The sequence below is a fragment of the Puma concolor genome, chromosome B1, assembly GCF_028749965.1.
Source record: "Puma concolor isolate L17-30 chromosome B1, mPumCon1.1.hap2, whole genome shotgun sequence".
Lineage (NCBI taxonomy): Eukaryota > Metazoa > Chordata > Mammalia > Carnivora > Felidae > Puma > Puma concolor.
Genome location: NC_141670.1, coordinates 96,818,420 through 96,838,739, shown reverse-complemented (window position 1 = coordinate 96,838,739; position 20,320 = coordinate 96,818,420). Strand labels below are relative to the sequence as shown.

The 20,320-nt window shown below is 36.8% G+C and overlaps 1 protein-coding gene across 3 annotated transcripts in view; it reads right to left on the bottom strand.

Moving 5' to 3' along the window:
- Nucleotides 1-20,320, bottom strand: part of SCLT1 (sodium channel and clathrin linker 1) — a 217,658-nt gene that overhangs the window by 83,536 nt on the left and 113,802 nt on the right. For all 3 annotated transcript variants that reach the window (XR_015250225.1, XM_086704243.1, XM_086704244.1), the window contains 2 exons: nucleotides 13,925-14,102; nucleotides 9,765-9,863 (listed from right to left, as the gene is read on the bottom strand). Coding sequence is in view for 2 of the 3 variants with exons in the window: in XM_086704243.1 (XP_086560369.1) it covers nucleotides 9,765-9,863; nucleotides 13,925-14,102 (277 nt within the window). In the remaining variant the exon portion in view is untranslated. The remainder of the gene's footprint in view (nucleotides 1-9,764; nucleotides 9,864-13,924; nucleotides 14,103-20,320) is intronic.

Sequence of the window (20,320 nt, the reverse complement as noted above, 5' to 3'; positions counted from 1 at the left end):
TTCTTTTACATTTCTTTCTCTTACATTTCTTTTCATAATGAACATGTATTACTTTTTAATAATAGTAACAATAAAGTTTACTTTAAAAAATCAACTTGGCAATAGTGTGGGACATGGAGAAAGCAGGGACCCAGCAAAGTGCTTGGCACAAAGTTAGTGCTCAATAATTACTTCTTTTAAATTATTTTTATTTTTTTATTTTTTAGAGAGAGAGAGATAGCGTGTGAGCGGGGGAAGGGGAAGGAGAAAGAGAGAGAATCTTAAGCAAGCCCCACGCTTAGCACAGATCCCGATATGAGGATGGATCTCACGACCCTGGGATCATGACCTGAGCTGAAATCAAGAGGCTGGCACTGAACTGACTGAGCCACCCACACACCCCTCAATAGCTATTTCTCAATAATTACTTCTTGAGTGAATAGTTGGAATACTATAGAAAGGCTGGATGCAAGGAAATCAAATGGAATCCACAAGGAAGGGAAGATAAGGGAGTAAGAGAGGGAGTTTGTTTTAGAAATGTCAGGCTTCAGATGCCTGGTGGGACTACTAGGTAGAGAAGCAGTTGAATATTCATGTTTGTAAAAAGGTTTAAATTGAATATAGAGATCATAATAGCTTTGAAAAATTATACTAAGATTATTTAAGGACTTGTGCAAAAGACAACTTCTATCAACTTTAAAATCAATGCGAATTTATTTTAGGATTAGGAAAAAAATTAGAGGACTTTTCAGATGATGAGTACTTTGAGAAAACATTTTTATCAGTGAAAGTCACAAAATTTATTAAATATTTTGAAGATATGCCATCAAAAATATTTCAAACTATGATTTTTTGGTTGGGAGAAGATGGCAGAGGAGGAGGACACTGGGCTCACCGTGTCCTGCTGGTCACTTAGATTCCACCCAAATCTCCCTAAATAACCCAGAAAACTGTCAGAAGACTAGCAAAATGGACTCTCCAGAGCTAAGTGTAGACAAGAAGCTCATGGAAGAGGGTAGGAAGGGCGGAGAGGCAGTGCGCGCTACAGGGACTGGTGGGAGGGAGCCGGGTGGCAGAGGGGCAGTCCGCCCAGCAAGGCAGAGCCCCCAAGTCTGGCTTGTAAAAGCGGAGGGGCCGGACTGCCTGAGTTCTGACAGCCAGCAGGACTTAACATCTGGAATGTTGTAAGTCAACAGCTCTGCTCGGAAAGCGGGAGGGTGAGAGGACACCAGGAGAGAGAGGTGTTGAGCCCCGGAAGACAGAGCTCAGCTCGCAGGGAACACAGGCGCTGGCCAGGGCCATCTCCCTCACCCATCCCCCAGCTGAAACCCCAAAGGGAACCAGTTTCTGTCACCGAACTTGCTTGCACTGTGCAAACACCCAACTCTGTGCTTCTGTGGATCCATCTCTCCAACGGGTCTGCCTGCCTCCCTCCAGGTGCTGCAGGGCCCCTCCCGCAGGGGACCACCGACAGCAAAGCGAGGTAAGCCTGCCCCTCCTGCCCCTGTGAACCTTGCGGATCCAACCTGGCTAATATGCCAAATCCCATAGAAGCAGCACCACAAACCTGGCAGTGTGCAAGGAGCCCAGACAGGGGCCACACCACTCCACAGTGAGTCCTGCCCCTGGGAGAGGGGAAGAGAAGGTACACACCAGTCTGACTGTGGCCCCAGCGGGGGGCTGGGGGAAGACATAGGGACTGCCTGAGGCCCCACCCACCAACACAAGTTACTCCAGACAGCACAGGGGAAGTGCCCTGCAGTTCCCTGCCACTCCAGGGACTATCCAAATGACAAAACGGAAGAATTCTCCTCGAAAGAAACTCCAGGAAGTAGCTAACAAATTGATCAAAAACGATTTAAGCAATATAACGGAACATGAATTTAAAATAATAGTCATAAAATTAATCACTGGGCTTGAAAAAAGTATAGAGGACAGCAGAGAATCTCTGCAGCAAGCAGAGAGATTGAGGGACTAAGAAAGAGTCAGGAGGAGCTAAAAAATGCTATAAATGAGGTGCAAAATAAAATGGAGGCGACCACACCTTGGATTGAAGAGGCAGAGGAGAGAATAGGTGAATTAGAAGATTAAATTATGGAAAAAGAGGAAGCTGAGAAAAAGAGATAAAAAAATCCAGGAGTATGAGGGGAGAATTAAAGAATGAAGTGATGCAATGAAACGGAACAATATCCATATAATAGGAATTCCAGAAGAGGAAGAGAGAGAGAAAGGGGCTGAAGGTGTACTTGAAAAAATCATAGATGAGAACTTCCCTGATCTGGGGAAGGAAAAAGGCATTGAAATCCAAGAGGCACAGAGAACTCCCTTCAGACATAACTTGAATTGATCTTCTGCATGACATATCACAGTCAAACTGGCAAAATACAATAAAGAGAAATTTCTGAAAGCAGCTAGGGATAAACACGTTCTAACATATAAAGGGAGACCGATAAGACTAGTGATGGATCTATCTACTGAAACTTGGCAGGCCAGAAAGGAATGGCAGGAAATATTCAATGTGATGAACAGAAAAAATATGCAGCTGAGAATCCTTTATCCAGCAAGTCTGTCATTTAGAATAGGAGAGATAAAGGTCTTCCCAAACAAAAACTGAAGGAATTCATCACCACTAAACCAACCCTACAGGAGATCCAAAGGGGGACTCTGTGAATGAAATGTTGCAAGGACCACAAAGTACCAGAGACATCACTACAAGCATGAAACTTACAGACATCACAATGACTCTAAACCCATATCTTTCTATAATAACACTGAATATAAATGGACTAAATGCGCCAACCAAAAGACATAGGGTATCAGAATGGACAAAAAACAAGATCCATGTACTTGCTGTCTATGAGAGACTCATTTTAGACCTGAGGACACCTTCAGATTGAAAGTGAGGGGATGGAGAACTATTTATCATGCCACTGGAACTCAAAAGAAAGCTGGAATAGCCATACTTATATCAGACAAACTAGACTTTAAATTAAAGGCTGTAACAAGAGATGAAGAGGGGCATTATATAATAATTACAGGTCTATCCATCAGGAGGAGCTAACAATTATAAATGTGTATGCGCCAAATACGGGAGCTCCCAAATATACAAAACAATTACTCACAAACATAAGCAACCTTAGATAAGAATGTGATAATTGCAGGGGACTTTAATACTCCACTTAAAACAAAGGATAGATCATCTAGACACAGGATCAATAAAGAAACAAGGGCCCTGAATGATACATTGGATCAGATGGACTTGACAGATATATTTAGAACTCTGTATCCCAAAGCAACAGAATATACTTTCTTCTTGAGTGCACATGGAACCTTCTCCAAGACAGATCACATACTGGGTCACAAAAAAGCCCTTCATAAGTATACAAGAATTGAGATCATACTATGCATACTTTCAGACCACAGTGCTATGAAGCTTGAAATCAACCACAGGAAAAAGTCTGGAAAACCTCCAAAAGCATGGAGGTTAAAGAACACCCTACTAAAGAATGAATGGCTCAACCAGGCAATTAGAGAAGAAATTTTAAAATATATGGAAACAAACGAAAATGAAAATACAACAATCCAAATGCTTTGGGATGTAGCGAAGGCAGTCCTGAGAGGAAAATACATTACAATCCAGGCCTATCTCCAGAAACAAGAAAAATCCCAAATACAGAACTTAACAGCACACCTAAAGGAAATAGAAGCAGAACAGCAAAGTCACCCCAAACCCAGCAGAAAAAGAGAAATAATAAAGATCAGAGCAGAAATAAACAATATAGAATCTAAAAAACCTGCAGAGCAGATCAATGAAACCAAGAGTTGGCGTTTTGAAAAAATAAACAAAATCGATAAACCTCAGCCACGCTTCTCAGAAAGAAAAGGGAGATGACCGAAATAGATAAAATCATGAATGAAAATGGAATTATTACAACCAATCCCTCAGAAATACAAGCAATTATCAAGGAATACTATGAAAAATTATATGCCAACAAACTGGACAACCTGGAAGAAATGGACAAAGTCCTAAGTACCCACACACTTCCAAAACTCAAACAGGAAGAAATAGAAAACTTGAACAGACCCATAACCCGCAAAGAAATTGAATCAGTTATCAAAAATCTCCCAACAAATAAGAGTCCAGGACCAGATGGCTTCCCAGGGGAATTTTACCAGACATTTAAAGCAGAGATAATAACTATCCTTCTCAAGCTATTCCAAAAAATAGAAAGGGAAGGAAAACTTCCAGACTCATTCTATGAAGTCAGCATTACTTTGATTCCCAAACCAGACAGAGACCCAGCAAAAAAAGAGAACTATAGGCCAATATCCCTGATGAATATGGATGCAAAAATTCTCAATAAGATAGTAGCAAATCAAATTCAACAGCATATAAAAAGAATTATACACCATGATCAAGTGGGATTCATTCCTGGGCTGCAGGGCTGGTTCAACATTCACAAATCAATCAATGTGATACATCACATTAATAAAAGAAAAGAACCATATGATCCTGTCAATCGATGCAGAAAAAGCATTTGACAAAATTCAGCATCCTTTCTTTTTTTAAATTTTTTTTTTCAACGTTTTTATTTATTTTTGGGACAGAGAGAGACAGAGCATGAACGGGGGAGGGGCAGAGAGAGAGGGAGACACAGAATCGGAAACAGGCTCCAGGCTCCGAGCCATCAGCCCAGAGCCCGACGCGGGGCTCGAACTCACGGACCGCGAGATCATGACCTGGCTGAAGTCGGACGCTTAACCGACTGCGCCACCCAGGCGCCCCTTCAGCATCCTTTCTTAATAAAAACCCTCGAGAAAGTCGGGATAGAAGGAACATACTTAAACATCATAAAAGCCATTTATGAAAAGCCCACAGCTAATATCATCCTCAATGGGGAAAAACTGAGAACTTTTTCCCTGAGATCAGGAACATGACCGGGATGTCCACTCTCACCGCTGTTGTTTAACATTGTATTGGAAGTGCTAGCATCAGCAATCAGACAACAAAAGGAAATCAAAGGCATCAAAACTGGCGAAGATGAAGTCAAGCTTTCACATTTTGCAGATGACATGATATTATACATGGAAAATCTAATAGACTCCACCGAAAGTCTGCTAGAACTGATACATGAATTCAGCAAAGTTGCAGGATACAAAATCAATGTACAGAAATCAGTTATGTTTTTATACACCAATAATGAAGCAACAGAAAGACAAATCAAGAAACTAATCCCATTCACAATTGCACCAAGAAGCATAAAATACCTAGGAATAAACCTAACCAACGATGTAAAAGATCTGTATGCTGAAAACTGTAGAAAGCTTATGAAGGAAACTGAAGAAGATATAAAGAAATGGAAAAACATTCTGTGCTCATGGATTGGAAGAATAAATATTGTTAAAATGCCAATACTACCCAAAGCTATCTATACATTCAATGCAATCCCAATCAAAATTGCACCAGCATTCTTCTCAAAGCTAGAACAAGCAATCCTAAAATTTGTACGGAACCACAAAAGACCCCAAACAGCCAAAGTAATTTTGAAGAAGAAGACCAAAGCAGGAGGCATCACAATCCGAGACTTTAGCCTCTACCACAAAGCTGTAATCATCAAGACAGCATGGTATTGGCACAAAAACAGACACATAGACAATGGAATAGAATAGAAACCCCAGAACTAGACCCACAAAAGTATGGCCAACTAATCTTTGACAACACAGGAAAGAATATCCAATGGAAAAAAGACAGTCTCTTTAACAAATGGTGCTGGGAGAACTGGACAGCAACATGCAGAAGGATGAAACTAGACCACTTTCTCACACCATTCACAAACATAAACTCAAAATGGATAAAGGACCTGAATGTGAGACAGGAAACCATCAAAACCCTAGAGAAGAAAGCAGGAAAAGACCTCTCTGACCTCAGCCGCAGAAATTTTTTACTTGACATATCCCCAAAGGCAAGGGAATTAAAAGCAAAAATGAACTATTGGGACCTCATCAAGATAAAAAGTTTCTGCACTGCAAAGGAAACAATCAACAAAACTACAAGGCAACCAACGGAATGGGAAAAGATATTTGCAAATGACATGTGAGACAAAGGGCTAGTATCCAAAATCTATAAAGAGCTCACCAAACTCCACACCCGAAAAACAAATAATCCAGTGAAGAAATGGGTAGAAAACATGAATAGACACCTCTCTAAAAAAGACATCCAGATGGCCAACAGGCACATGAAAAGATGCTCAACGTCACTCCTCATCAGGGAAATACAAATCAAAACCACACTCAGATATCACCTCATGCCATCACAGTGGCTAAAATGAACCAATCAGGAGAGTATAGATGCTGGTGAGGATGTGGAGAAACAGGAACCCTCTTGCACTGTTGGTGGGAATGCGAACTGGTGCAGCCACTCTGGAAAACAGTGTGGAGGTTCCTCAAAAAATTAAAAATAGATCTACCTGATGACCCAGCAATAGCACTGCTAGGAATTTACCCAAGGGATACAGGAGTGCTGATGCATGGGGCACTTGTACCCCAATGTTTATAGCAGCACTTTCAACAACAGCCAAATTATGGAAAGAGCCTAAATGTCCATCAACTGATGAATGGATAAAGAAATTGTGGTTTATGTACACAATGGAATACTACGTGGCAATGAGAAAGAATGAAATATCGCTTTTTGTAGCAACATGGATGGAACTGGAGAGTGTTATGCTAAGTGAAATAAGTCACAGAGAGAAAGACAGATACCATATGGTTTCACTCTTATGTGGATCCTGAGAAACTTAACAGAAGACCATGGGGATGGGAAGGAAAAAAAAAAAAAAAAGAGGTTAGAGAGGGAGGGAGCCAAAACATAAGAGACTCTTAAAAACTGAGAACAAACTGAGGGTTGATGGCAGGTGGGAGAGTGGGGAGAGTGGGTGATGGGTATAGAGGAGAGCACCTGTTGGGATGGGCACTGGGTGTTGTATGGAAACCAATTTGACAATAAATTTCATATTAAAAAAATAATTCAAACTACGGCCAAAGATATAATATTCTTAACCCCAAGAATAGGACAAGGATTCCTACAGAAAGGGTATGTAAATTAGTAATAAAAAAAAATCAACAAACCCGGTTTTAGTTTGGATTCTGCTTCAAATAGAGATTTTATCTTAGGAAATCACCTAATTTCAACCTGTGATAAAGTAACAGATTTCTAAAAAATACTTTTGCAGCAAGAAACCTTATACAGAGACTCTATAGGAATGAAAATTCTACCACTTAGTTGCTTGGGAGAAAAGCAAGTACATTAGCTTTATTTAACTGATGAGACTTTTTAAAACAAGTCTACTTTAGTCTATCTAGGAGAGAAATAATAATGCCCACAGAAAATACAGGTAAGAAAAGAGTTAACACCTTTATTTTATCCAGTGGAGGAATATACAGTGCATCCAACTACCCTATAGGAGCTCATTTTAAAGGAAAGGAGTATTAGTTTTCATTCCTTTTTGTTAACTATTTTCATAGACAGACTTTATGGATATACAGGAAATCATTTTAATGTAAATATTATAGTAAAAATGAAAAAACAATAGTTTTGCTAATTCGTGTCTCTGACAAAAATATCAAATAAAAAAATTATAACCAAAGCATGCTGGAAAAGTGGCTGACTCCCTGTCTGAGGTAGGGAAAGTACAAGATGAGAGAGGAACATCATTTATGCAAAAAAGCTGCAGAGACATTATGAGAATAAAAAAAAACCCGATGGTAGTAGGTTACAACAAAAAACTAAAGAAGACCAACGAACCATAGCGATATTAAAAAAGGAGAAAAGTCTACCGAAAACTGACAGCTAATAAATGTATAAAAATGATATAATCATTTGTAATCACTTCTTGTAACATTTACTTCAGGCAAAGATTATTAATGGATGCTAAGACCACTGGATGATAACTTTTGGTAGAGAGCATAACTGTACAGTCTTCAAGTATCTCCCCCAGTTATTTATAAAGTTTACAAATGGAGAGTTCTGGTCTTACCACCATAACCATGTTGTCAAGCTTAGCTTCAACTAATGCACAACCTGACATTATAGCTTCCTGACGTGATGAAGTGGAAGATACCCATTATCACCCTGCCAGAAATGATCTGAGTCGAATCAAAAAGAAATGATTACAAGAATCCATATGTGGAATATTCTGGATTCTACAAAGGATTCTTTGTCATACACAGAGGAAGACAGAGGACTGGGTTACATTGAGGGAGACTACAGAGACATAGTAGTCAAATGCAATGATATATAAATTTGGGTTGGATCCTGAATTTAAAAAAACAAAAAGCCATAGCCCGCATTGGGCTCCACATACAGCGTGGGGCCTCCTTGGGGCTCTCTCTCCCCCTCTCTCTCTGCCCCTTCCCTGTTTGCATTCTCTTGCTCTCATAATAAATAAATAAACTTTAAAAAACAAAACAAAAAAACCCAAAACCAAAAAAAGCTGTAAAGGATATTTTAGGAAAATATGAGTATAGATTAAAAATAATACTGATTTTTTTTTTTAAGGTATGGTAATAGCAGTATGATTGTGTAGTAAAATGTCCTTTCTCAGGGAGAAAAAATGCCAAGATATTTAGGAGTGAAGTGTCATGATGTCTGCAGTCCATGTCCGAATGGCTGGCAAAAAGAGTGCGTATGTATATAAAGACAGATGGAGTGTGTGTGGCAAGACATTAAGAATTATCTGGCTAAAGGGTAAATAAATGTTCACTGAACAACGTTTAACCTTTTTATGGGTTTGAAAGTTTCTAAAAATAAAAAAATACACAATTAATGGGAAACAATTATTCACAGTGATTGAGGGTAGAGCTCAAGAATCAACAGACTTGTATTTACATCTAGTTCTGCTACTTCATAGAGGCGGAACCCTAAGCAACCTAAGTATTTTGGTTTTAAAAATGGTTTTTTTTCATTTTTAAAATGGGTTTTTGTGGTTTCTTCCTCCACAATTCATGTTATACTTTCAAACTTTACCACCCCACTTATGAACTGATCCATACCCATACCAGAGAAAAGGCAACTAGATATAGGTCGTCCTTGTCTCTTTATATGAACGTAAACCTACATTGCTCAGACAATTTCAACTTCCATAAGCCTTACAATTCAAACCAACAAACAACTCATTAATTAACACAAAAATATCAGATTTAGTCTTGATAACAGACTTGAAAATAACAACATAATTCACAAATTGTATAAGTGCCAGCATTATGTGATCAAAATAATGCTGGGCTTAGTACAGCAGGAGAAGGTATAGGTGTACAAGTTCTGGCTTTAATTAGTATGTAACTTTGAGGGAGTCAATAATCTCTTGGAAGCTTCAGTTTCTTTACCAGTAAAATAAGAGGTCACACCAGATTTCTCCAGTCTTAAGCTGCTCTAAGATACTGCAAGCCAACAGGTTTTTTTCCTCTTAACTTTTTATGCATTCTAAGTTTCTTTCTGAAGCTTCCTTTTAATTTACACTTCAGGTGTGTTAATCTTCACTATATTCCTAGCCTAACACCCCCCCCCCCTCCAAATTCTTCTACTCCCACCCAGGCCCATACTAGCTAAAATGGTAGGGACTGCTTTCCTGAGATAATTTTTATTTGAAATTTAGCACAATTGATGCAATTAGCTGATAGTTAATTAGTTATGTCCATCAGGCAAAAACTTAGGTAATATTTAGTTGTAAGTTGTGAAATTCTGTAAACTTTTGAATTTTAAATAATTTTGAAGTTTAAAAACTCCTTACTTCCTTCCTGGTTCTTAGGGTAACATCTTGCACAAGCCGAGACACTGTTTCTTTCATTTTCTCTATATCTTCTTCTTTTTGCTTCTCCTCAAGTAGAGCCTTCAAAAAAATAATCACTTGATGTCATTAAAGATCACACCATTATTAATAAAGGTAACATAATAAATGGTTAAAAATCTATCCAATAATCACTTTGTGGAAAGCAAACATCTTATGGTAAACTTCTGGGACATCTCCACTTGGAATCTTGCCTAATCTGTTATTTTCCCTCATCTTCTCACCTGGCTTTATCCTAAAAATTTATTATTTTCCTCTGGTATTTATTTCGGCCAGGGCCATCACTCTTCTAACCCCTAGAAATCTTAGAGTTATTTTTCAATTTTCCTTTTCCTTTACTCCCTGTACAAAATAAGTCATCAAGTCTAGGTATTAAAGTCTTGGAAAAAAATCTCTTGGACTTCCCCTTCTTTCCATTATTTGATATTATTCAAATTATGTCCCTTGTCACCTCATTCCTTGATGTTTCTATCTATCCAATCATTTTCATCTCCCAAATAAAAAATATTATTATAATCCTAGTTCTGTTGTCAGTCACACTCCCATTTCTCTGCTTCTCTCTGGAGTAAAACTCTAAATTCTGCACTTGCTCATCTCCAATACTTTTTCTTACACCAACTCCAATCAGGCTTTCAACCATCCATTGTCTCCATATTAATAACCTGTGAGTCAATTCTGAGTAACTATCTTATTTGATCTGTCAGCAGCACTTGAGATAACTGATTACTCTCTTTTCTTTGTTTTATTTTCTTTATTCAGCTTTTAGAACACCACAGTATGGGTTTTCCTCCTAACTCACTGATCACTCCTTTTCAGTCTGCATTGCTGTTTCTTCCTCTTCTTCTAAACCTCTTTAAAAATTGCACTATCCATCAGAGGGGAGATGGGTGGAGGGATGGGTGAAATAGGCTATAGGGATTAAGAAGTGCACTTGCAATGAGCACTGGTAATATCTGGAATCGCTGAATCACTATGTTGCACACCTGAAACTAATATCACACTGTATGTTAACTATACTGAAATAAAAAAAAAATTGATTACCCAAGACTTAAGTCCTTAATCCTTCATTTCCATCTATCCTTTTATGGTTTAATTCAGTATCATGGTTTTAAATATCATTTATATGCTGATAACTCCCAAATTTATACCTCTAGACCAAATATCTTTCTGAGCCTGGAAGTGCTCCAATTCTAGGCATGATTGAATCTTTTTTTTTTTTTTTTATCATCATATAATAAGTGGCCCTGTGTTTTGACCGTACTATTTTCCAAAGATTCTATACACATTCCCACCTGTTTTTTTTTCCCACCTGTTTAATAAATTTCCTGCTGTTTAAATAGGTAAGCTAGTAAGAGGTACAGCTGGTTTTTTTTTTTTTTTTTTTAGGTAGAATTAACAATAAGGTGTTGTATTAGCTTCAGGTGCACAATAGAATGATTCAACAGTTCTATACATTACCCAGTGTTCACCATTAAGTGTACTTTTAATCCCCTTTACCTATTTGCTCCATCTCCCTACCCACGTGCCCTCTCTCAACCACCAGTTTGTTCTCCATATTTAAGAGTCTGTTTCTTTTTTTAATCATTTTGTTTTTTAAATTCCACATGAGTGAAATCATATGGTATTGTCTTTCCTCTGACTTATTTCACTAGTATTATACCTTCTAGATCCATCCATGTTGTTACAAATGGTAAGAATTTGTTCTTTTTATGGCTGATTAATGTTCCATTGTATATATATACAGCCCATCCATTCTTTTTTTAATTTAAATTCAAGTTAGTTAACATATAGTGTAGTAGTGGTTTCAGAATTTAGTGATTCATCACTTTCATATAACACTCAGTGCTCATCCCAACAAGTGCCCTCCTTAATGCCCATCACCCATGCAGCCCATCCCCCATCCAACAACCCTCCAGCACCCTGTTTTTCTGTATTAAAGAGTTTCTTATGATTTGCCTCCCTGTTTTAATCTTATTTTTCTTTCCCTTCTCCTATGTTCATCTGTTTTGTTTCTTAAATACCACATGAGTGAAATCATATCCTATCTGTCTGTCTTTGACTGACTTATTTCACTTAGTATAATACACTCTAGTTCCATCCATGTCATTGCAAATGGATTTCATTCCTTTTGATTGTCAAGTAATACTCCGTTGTATATATATACCACCTCTTCCTTATCCATTCATCAGTTGACAGACATTTGGGCTCTTTTCATAATTTGGCTATTATTGATAGCACTGCTATAAATTATTGATAGCACTGCTATAAACATTGGGGTGCATGTGTCCCTTCAAATCAGCATTTTTGTATCCTTTGGATATATACCTAATAATGCAATTGCCGGGTAGGTAGTTCTACCTCTATTCGAGGTAGTTCCTCGAATTTTTTGAGGAACCTCCATACTGTTTTCCTGAGTAGCTGTACCAATTTGCATTCCCACCAACAGTAAAAAAGTGTTCCCCTTTCTCTGCATCCTCACCAACATCTGTTGTTGCCTGAGTTGTTGATTTTAGCTATTCTCACAACACCAAATCTTCTTTATCCATTCATACATGGATGGGCACTTGGACTGTTTCCATATCCTGGTTATTGTAAATAATGCAGTAACAGCTATTATGATGTAACCACTTTGTGTGGGAGAATAAGACAATGAGGAAATAGAGAAGCATCATAAGAGAACTATAACACGCTGTGTTCCATGTCTGTTTGTGTGATCAGTTGAGAGAACCCCTGGCTTTGGAATAAGCAACTGAAGGTTGCTTAAACTGAAGGTGGGATTCCTCTAACAATTAAACAATGAGTCAGGAGGGAGCTTAATATGCAGCCATAACCAGTCTCTTTAAGGGTCTGTTGACTTTGGACCTGAGTGAGAAGATTTGAGGGATAGGCAATGAGTATTGTCACTACTTCTCTGTCCATTGTTGTTTACAAAAAATGTTCATCTTTAGTGACCCAATGTTAACAATGCTCATATGACTAGGCTTCAGAGGGGAAAGATAAGTAATTTTGTCCTGCTCTTAACTGTTCTAGCTAACTTAGAGTTAAGAGCAATTCCCAAGAATATTATGTGTATGTTGTGCCTTTCAACCATCCTAAGAGACAGTATGCAAATCACAGATGGGATTATTAGCAGAAAGGCATGACAAGCATTTTGCATTCCCAGTTTAAATAAGGGTATTATTTCTTTTTTATTTATTACTTTCTTAATATGTGATTTATATCACTGGTTTTGTTTTAATAGCCTTCTTGGAAAACCTCTATCATGTTAAGAGGAAATATAAATAAAGTATTTCCTGTGTACTCCCCATATTTCCCAGTAGAGTATTATGCAAATGTTAGGTATCCAATAAATGTTGGTTAAATGAAGTAATGATTTAATGATCTCTACATAAAAGAGGCAACAACATCAAAACCAAATCCATCCACCTGGTGACTTCTATAAACTATACACCATTTATATGGAAGTGATAAAACAAAAAAATATGATATGTGATACACAGGAATCACAATTGTTAGAGGGTTAAAAAAAGAACAGTGGCGTGAAGGTTCCAGTTAATAAATCGTTACAGCTAAATTTAATTCCTGTCAATTAAGCTTCTGCTCTATTAGAGTAATTATGTAGGTGATGAAGGGGAAATCAAGATGAGTAAGATTGATTTGATTCAACCGAATAAAATATAGTATATTGTAGTAAAGTGCTATAATAGCTTTTTTAAAGTATGAGACTATAGGGGATGAAGATTATTCACGTAACGATTGGAGACATAAAGTCTGATATAAAAGTTTTGAGAGAGGGTTGACATTTTATCATCTTTTTAAAAAAATTTTATCATTTCATTTCATTTCATTTCATTTTAGCAATCTCTACACCCAACATGGGGTTCAAATTCATGCTCTTCCAACTGAGTCAGCCAGGCATCCCTATTTTATCATATTTTGTGGTTAAGTCTTACCATGAAGAATACAGTATGTCTATCAATGCAGAGCACAGCAATATTATTTTCATATGTTTATTCTGTAGTTACCGATTTCCTTATTATTAGGTCACATGGAGGAATTTTCAGTATTATATTATTTGTAAACATGTTTACTAGTTTTCTTACCTGATTTTTTTGAAGGTTAGCTTCTTCTAAGAGCTGCATGCTATTTCTGGCTCTTACAATAGCTTCATATTTTTCATTTTCTAATTCATTGCACTTTGCTTGTAATTCTCTGGTCTGTTTTTCCAAATGTGTTTTTTGTGCTCTTAATTGAGTGGCTTCTTGCATTGCTACACAGAGTCTAAAAGTCAATAATCACATTGTGAAAGTTAAATGTCTTTAAAGGGAAGAAGGAAAACAGGAGATTTAGTGAGCATCTAGTATAGAACAAACACTATTCTGGTTACTTTCATATGTATTTTCTCATTTGATCTGCACAAAAGTTTTGTAAAGTAGGTTTCATTATTTCCATCTTAAAGAACAACAGACCCAGAGAGATTAAGCATGTGATTAAGTCCATATGGCTAATGAGCTGTAGTGCTGAGAATGAGCCTAGATATTGATTCTAATTATGTTACACTTTTTACAGTATCACATTACATTATATAATCACAAGACAATGTTTTAAAGCAAATCCTTAAAGAATAAGTTGTTGTTTCTATTTATATTGTCTTCTAAAAATTTTCTTTTTTTGCTTGGCTCCCTTTTCCCACTCTCTACCCAATTTAATGTTAATTTACTAATGTATATCGTTAAATATTTTTCTCTGTGTTCATAAAATTGTATACACATATATATGTATGTATACACACAGATAAGCATGAAAAGTACATATACATCGGTCCATAGGTATTTAAACATAATTTTTTTGTGTTATAAAAATTAAGATCATAGGGTGCCTGGGTGGCTCAGTCAGTTAAGCACTGATTTCGTTTTAGGTCATGATTTCACAGTTTGTGAGATCAAGCCACAAGTTGGTCTCTGTGCTGACAGCATGGAACCTGCTTGGGATTCTCTCTCCCCCTCTTTCTCTGCTCTCTTTCTCTCTCTCTCTCAAAATAAACATTAAAAAAAATTAAGATCATAATATACACCCTTTTCTGCACTTGCTTTTCTCATTCAATATCTTACAGAAATCACCTCAAGCAATACATCCCAAAGCTCTTTCTTTTCCTGGTATGATGGATGGAACTTCATTTCACTATTAATTTGTATTTCCCTGAATACTGGAGAGCTTAAGCACATTTTTAGTTTGTTAGCTATGTGAATTGTCCTCTTTGAACTTCCTCTTCATATCCTCTGCCAATTTTTTTTTCTGATGGGTTATTTGCTTATTCCTTTATATGAACTCTTTTAATATTAAAATATAAATGCTCAGATTGTTCTGTATGCTACAAATATTTTTCCAAATCTACTTTTTTGGTTGTTGCTGCCTACTGACTATTTAGGAAATTTTCACTACACTAAAAATGTTCACTTTAATATAGCTATTAATATAGCTGAAAGATAATATTATCTTTCAGCTTCCAGGATTCATTTTTTAATAAAGACTATCTCCCTCATTAATACATTGCTAATGTAATTTCATAGATTTCCTCAAAAGATTGCTATGTCTTTAATATTTTTAACCAGTAAATCTTAATGCATCTGGAGTTTACTTCTGAATGTGTTGTAAGAGAGGAGTCCAATTTAACTTTTTTTCAGATGATGGCCAGTTGTATGAATACCATTAGTAACTGATGAAGTAAAATTATCCCTTTAACATACTAAAATATGCAAATATAATGATTTAGTTATGGATTATCATGTCTCCTTGATCTATTGGCCTATTCTATACCCAAATCATATCAATTTGATTATGACTTTATAATAGGTTCTGATACATTGTTGTTGCTGTTTTTTTGGTATATCTGCTTCATTCATTTTTTTTAACTTTTTTTAAAATGTATATTTATTTTTGAGAGAGAGAGAGAGACAGAAAATGCAAGTGGGGAAGGGACAGAGAGAGAGGGAGATACAGAATCTCAAGCAGATTCCAGGCTCCGAGCCATCAGCATAAAGCATGACACGGGGCTCGAACTCATGGACCATGAGATCATGACCTGAGCCAAAGTGAAACACTTAATGGACTGAGCCACTTAGGCGCCCCTCTGCTTCATTCTGAATGAAGTGAGATAAGGTCTACTACCATTTTAGTCAGGGTTCTTAGCTGCAGTAGTAGAAGCCAACTCTAATTTACGCAGAAAAAAGGTTTATTAAAAAAGATATTGGTAAGTTCACAGACTTACTGGGAGAGCTGGAAAATCAAGTTTGAAGCTTTGTAGCAAGAAATATGCCTAAAACTTCACCACAGGATTAGCTGATTCTCTCTTAAAGAACTATAATCTGGGGAATTACCCAAACATGGAAGGGAGGAGATAAGATGCAGATGGCCCAAAATAATGATCATAACTATATTCTATCAAATCACCCTTTCATCAAATTTCCTAGCTTTTGCATCACATATTTAGCTATCCTATTACTTACTATACATAAGGTTATTAATGTATCTTTTTCAATATGGTTCTATTTTTCATTATATAAAGTCTCTCTTTGTTCTGTTTGCTGCTTTTTACCATGAAACCATACCTAGTATAATAGTAAGACTCACTCCTCCTTTCTTTTTTGTTTATAGTTGATAATATTCTCCACTAAAACCTTTACTTTTTTATATTTATTTATGACAGAGAGAGAGAGGGAGAGAGACAGAATCTGAAGCAGGCTCCACACCCAGTGTGGAGCCCAATGTGGGGCTCGATTTCACAACTGTGAGATCATAACCTGAGCCTAAATCAAGAGTTGGACGCTTAACCTACTGAGCTACCCAGGCGCTGCTAAAACCTTTATTTTAAATTTAAAATAAATCATCTTTCTTTCCTTGAAATCTTTGTTCTAATTCATTTATCCTTTGTTTTAGGTATTTTCTAATATAACATATTACTGGGCCTTACTTTTTAATCAAAATTTGCAAGTCTCTGCCTTTTAATGGAATTCAGTCCTCTCATATTTTAATGTGATGATTTATATATATGACATTATTCATTCTATTTCACTTAAAAATTTTTTTTAATGTTTATTTATTATTGAAAGACAGAGAGACACAGAGTGTGAGCAGGAGAAGGGTAGAGAGAGGTAGAATCCGAAGCAGGCTCCAGGCTCCGAGCTGTCAGCACAGAGCCCGACGCAGGGCTCGAACTCACAAACTGCGAGATCATGACCTGAGCTGAAGTTGGTCACCCAACCGAGCCACCCAGGCGCCCCCATTCTATTTCACTTTAGTTAAAGCATTGGTGGTAGAAGATGAAGCAGTCCCTATCTCTCCCAAAGAGGTATAGGGTACATGGCACTTTACTAGCATTATTAGTTGAGCCATTTGCTTTACCATGGCATCCTCAGGGTCAAGCAGAGCAAGTAACTCATGAAAGGCATATGCCAACTTCATCTCTTAAAAGCAAGCTTTGTTTAGGACTGTGTGAATTCCAATCCTCAGACAAGTCTCTCTGACGCTCACTTCCAGGCTTCACTAACACTCATGTCAGAAAAAGCCTTGCAAACAAAAGATTCACATGCATTCAACAGTCTAGCAGCCCCAGCAACCACTTGGCTCTGTAAAGTCAGACTGGTGTTAGGAGTCAAGTGGAATTACAGTAAAGCAGATTCAGATAATCAGTTTCAAAATATATAGGTTTTCACAATTTTATAACATAAAAGGTGTATTACTACTATTCTTACTCTAATAAAAGCGCTTCTACATGCTCTATAGCCAAATCTTGCAAGAATCCTGTCAACTTGCTAAAATTGGGTCCAATTCCATCTTTGTAATAATGGTAACAACAAGGATAATAGCAAAAACTTGTAATAACATTCTTTGTGCTATGTACTTTATGTTAAAGAAAACATAATCCTCAATATCTTCAACAATGCTGTGAGATAGGTTACATCATTAACTTATGAGATAGGATATAAAGTTATAGTACATAAAAGATAGGAGATAGGTTATATCATTACAATTATCTTATAGATGAAGAAACGGAAGTACAGAGAGTAATCAACATGCCCAGGGTTATTTATCTAGTTACTGGTGAAGCTGGAGTTTGAACTTAGTCTAGGTCCAGAGCCAGTGTTCCTAGTAAATATACTATACTGCCAAATAGAAACTTCCACTTAAATGGTACAGATCCAACCCACAGATCTATGTATCTATAACTACACAGCAGGGGGCGGTCATTTCAACTAAATTTGGGGATCAGAAGACATACCAAAACCCAGGGTATTGAGTGAAAGTTTGAATATTGAACATCATTACTTCCAGACTCCTTCTTCAACTTTGGAATACACTCACGCTTGTGCATTTCTACTCAGCCCACAGCAGAAGATTAATGAATCCTACCCTGGGAAAACTGGCTCAAGAAAGATTCTCATATATGGGGACTGCCTAAGGAAAAAGCCAGCTTACTGACTAAACATAATAAAGTCTGGCAGATCCCAACCCACCTGTACACACTTAGCTTCCTATCTGCTTTCTGGGGTCTTACTCTTTATTTATTTTTAACTGAAACATATTTGATATACAACTCTGTATTAGTTTCAAGTATACAACATAATGATTTGGTATTTTTTTACATTGCAAAATGTTCACTGTAGTAAATTTAGTTAATATATATCACCACATACAGCTATAATTTTTTCTTATGAAAACTTTTAAGATCTATTCTCTTAGCAACTTTCAAATATACAATACAGTATTATTATCAATAATCACCATGTTGTACATTACATCCTATGATTTATTTCTTTTATAACTGGAAATTTGTATCTTTTGACCATCATCTCCCATTCCATCCCCTACCCCCTCCCCGGCAAACACCAGTCTGTTCTCTATCTATGAGTTTGGTGTTTAAAGATATGGAATGCTTCACAGATCCGCATGTGGGCCATCCTAATTTTCTCTGTATTCCAATTTTTAGTATATGTGCTGCTCAAATACTTTGGTGTCTTACTATTAAATATCAATGGATAGAAAGGATCACCAAGCATTTGAAGAAAGACAGATGGGCAAACAGAACAAAAGGAATGTAGAGAGAACACAGATAATGCAGATAGCAGAAGAAAACCTTATAAGATACATATTTAATACACTGAACTAAGATATATTATATATTAAATAAGAATAAGCTACTACAGAAAAAGAAACAGAATAAGAAATGGCTCTTTAAAATAAAATTTATGATAACTAAAATATTCAACAGATGGGGCACTTGGGTGGATCAGTTGGTTATGTGTCCAAATCTTGGTTTCAGCTCAGGTCATGATCTCACAGTTCCTGAGTTTGAGCCCTGCACCAGGCTCTGTGCTGACAGCATGGAGTCTGCTTGGGATTCTCTCTCTCCCTCTCTCCCTGCCCCTCCCCTGCTTGCTCATGCACGCTCTCTCTCTCTCTCTCTCAAAATAAATTAATTAAAAGAAAAAAGTCAACAGATGGCTAGTTAGAAGAAAATTTAAGGAAACCTCCAAGAAAGGAGAAAATCAATGAAGGAATGGAAAATCAGGGAGAAAAGATAGAAAAATTAGGTAATCAATCCGTAAGGTCCAATATGAAACTCATATTAAGTTCAAGAAAAAAGAACAGAGGAAAAAAATGAATAAAACCATCAAATGAAAATTCCTTGAACCGAAGGACATGAATTTCTAGACTGAAGTGTTCCCAGTAAGATGAATGAAAAGGGATTCTCACTGAATGTGCACACTGCAATTTTAGAACACTGATTGTGGTGGTGGGGGTGGTAGATGATCCTAAAAGTCTTCAGAGGGAAAAGAAGAGTCAAAGAGAAAATATTGGAATTTTGAATGACATAGGAATTTTTTCCCTACATCCAAAGGCTAGATAATATAAGGAAAATGTCAACATTCTAAGAATAAGTGATTTAAAACCTTGGATTTCCAACCTATGATTCATTACTCAAGGAACTATCAAATACCTTTGAAGCAGGATAATAATATTTCTAAATAAGCAACATCTTAATAAATGTATCCCATGTATCTTCAGAAAGCTGATGAATCCATCAAATGGATATTTGGTGGTATCCATCAAAATGAGGGGGAATTAAGAAAGAAAGCAGCATTCATGGGGATGCAAGACAGGCTTCAATATAGGAATGGCAAGAAGGAAATCGCAGGACCTAGTGAATTAAAGTTTTAAAATGAGAGCTTGCATCAGTCCTAGTGAACAGTTTGAGGCAGAGGATGGAGGACACCAATGGATTTCTTTAAGAAAAGGATGTAATGGCAATGACCTCATGTGGTTGACCAGATTGAGAGTCATTTTAGAGCTTTGGTAGAGTATTTAGCCAAGAATGAGTATAAAGTACATAGAAAACTTACTATGTGAATAAATGAGATAATTAACAAGAATGTATTTTTCATTACAATGCTTGTGGTACTATACGATTTTGAAACAATGCATATATATTTTCCTGATAA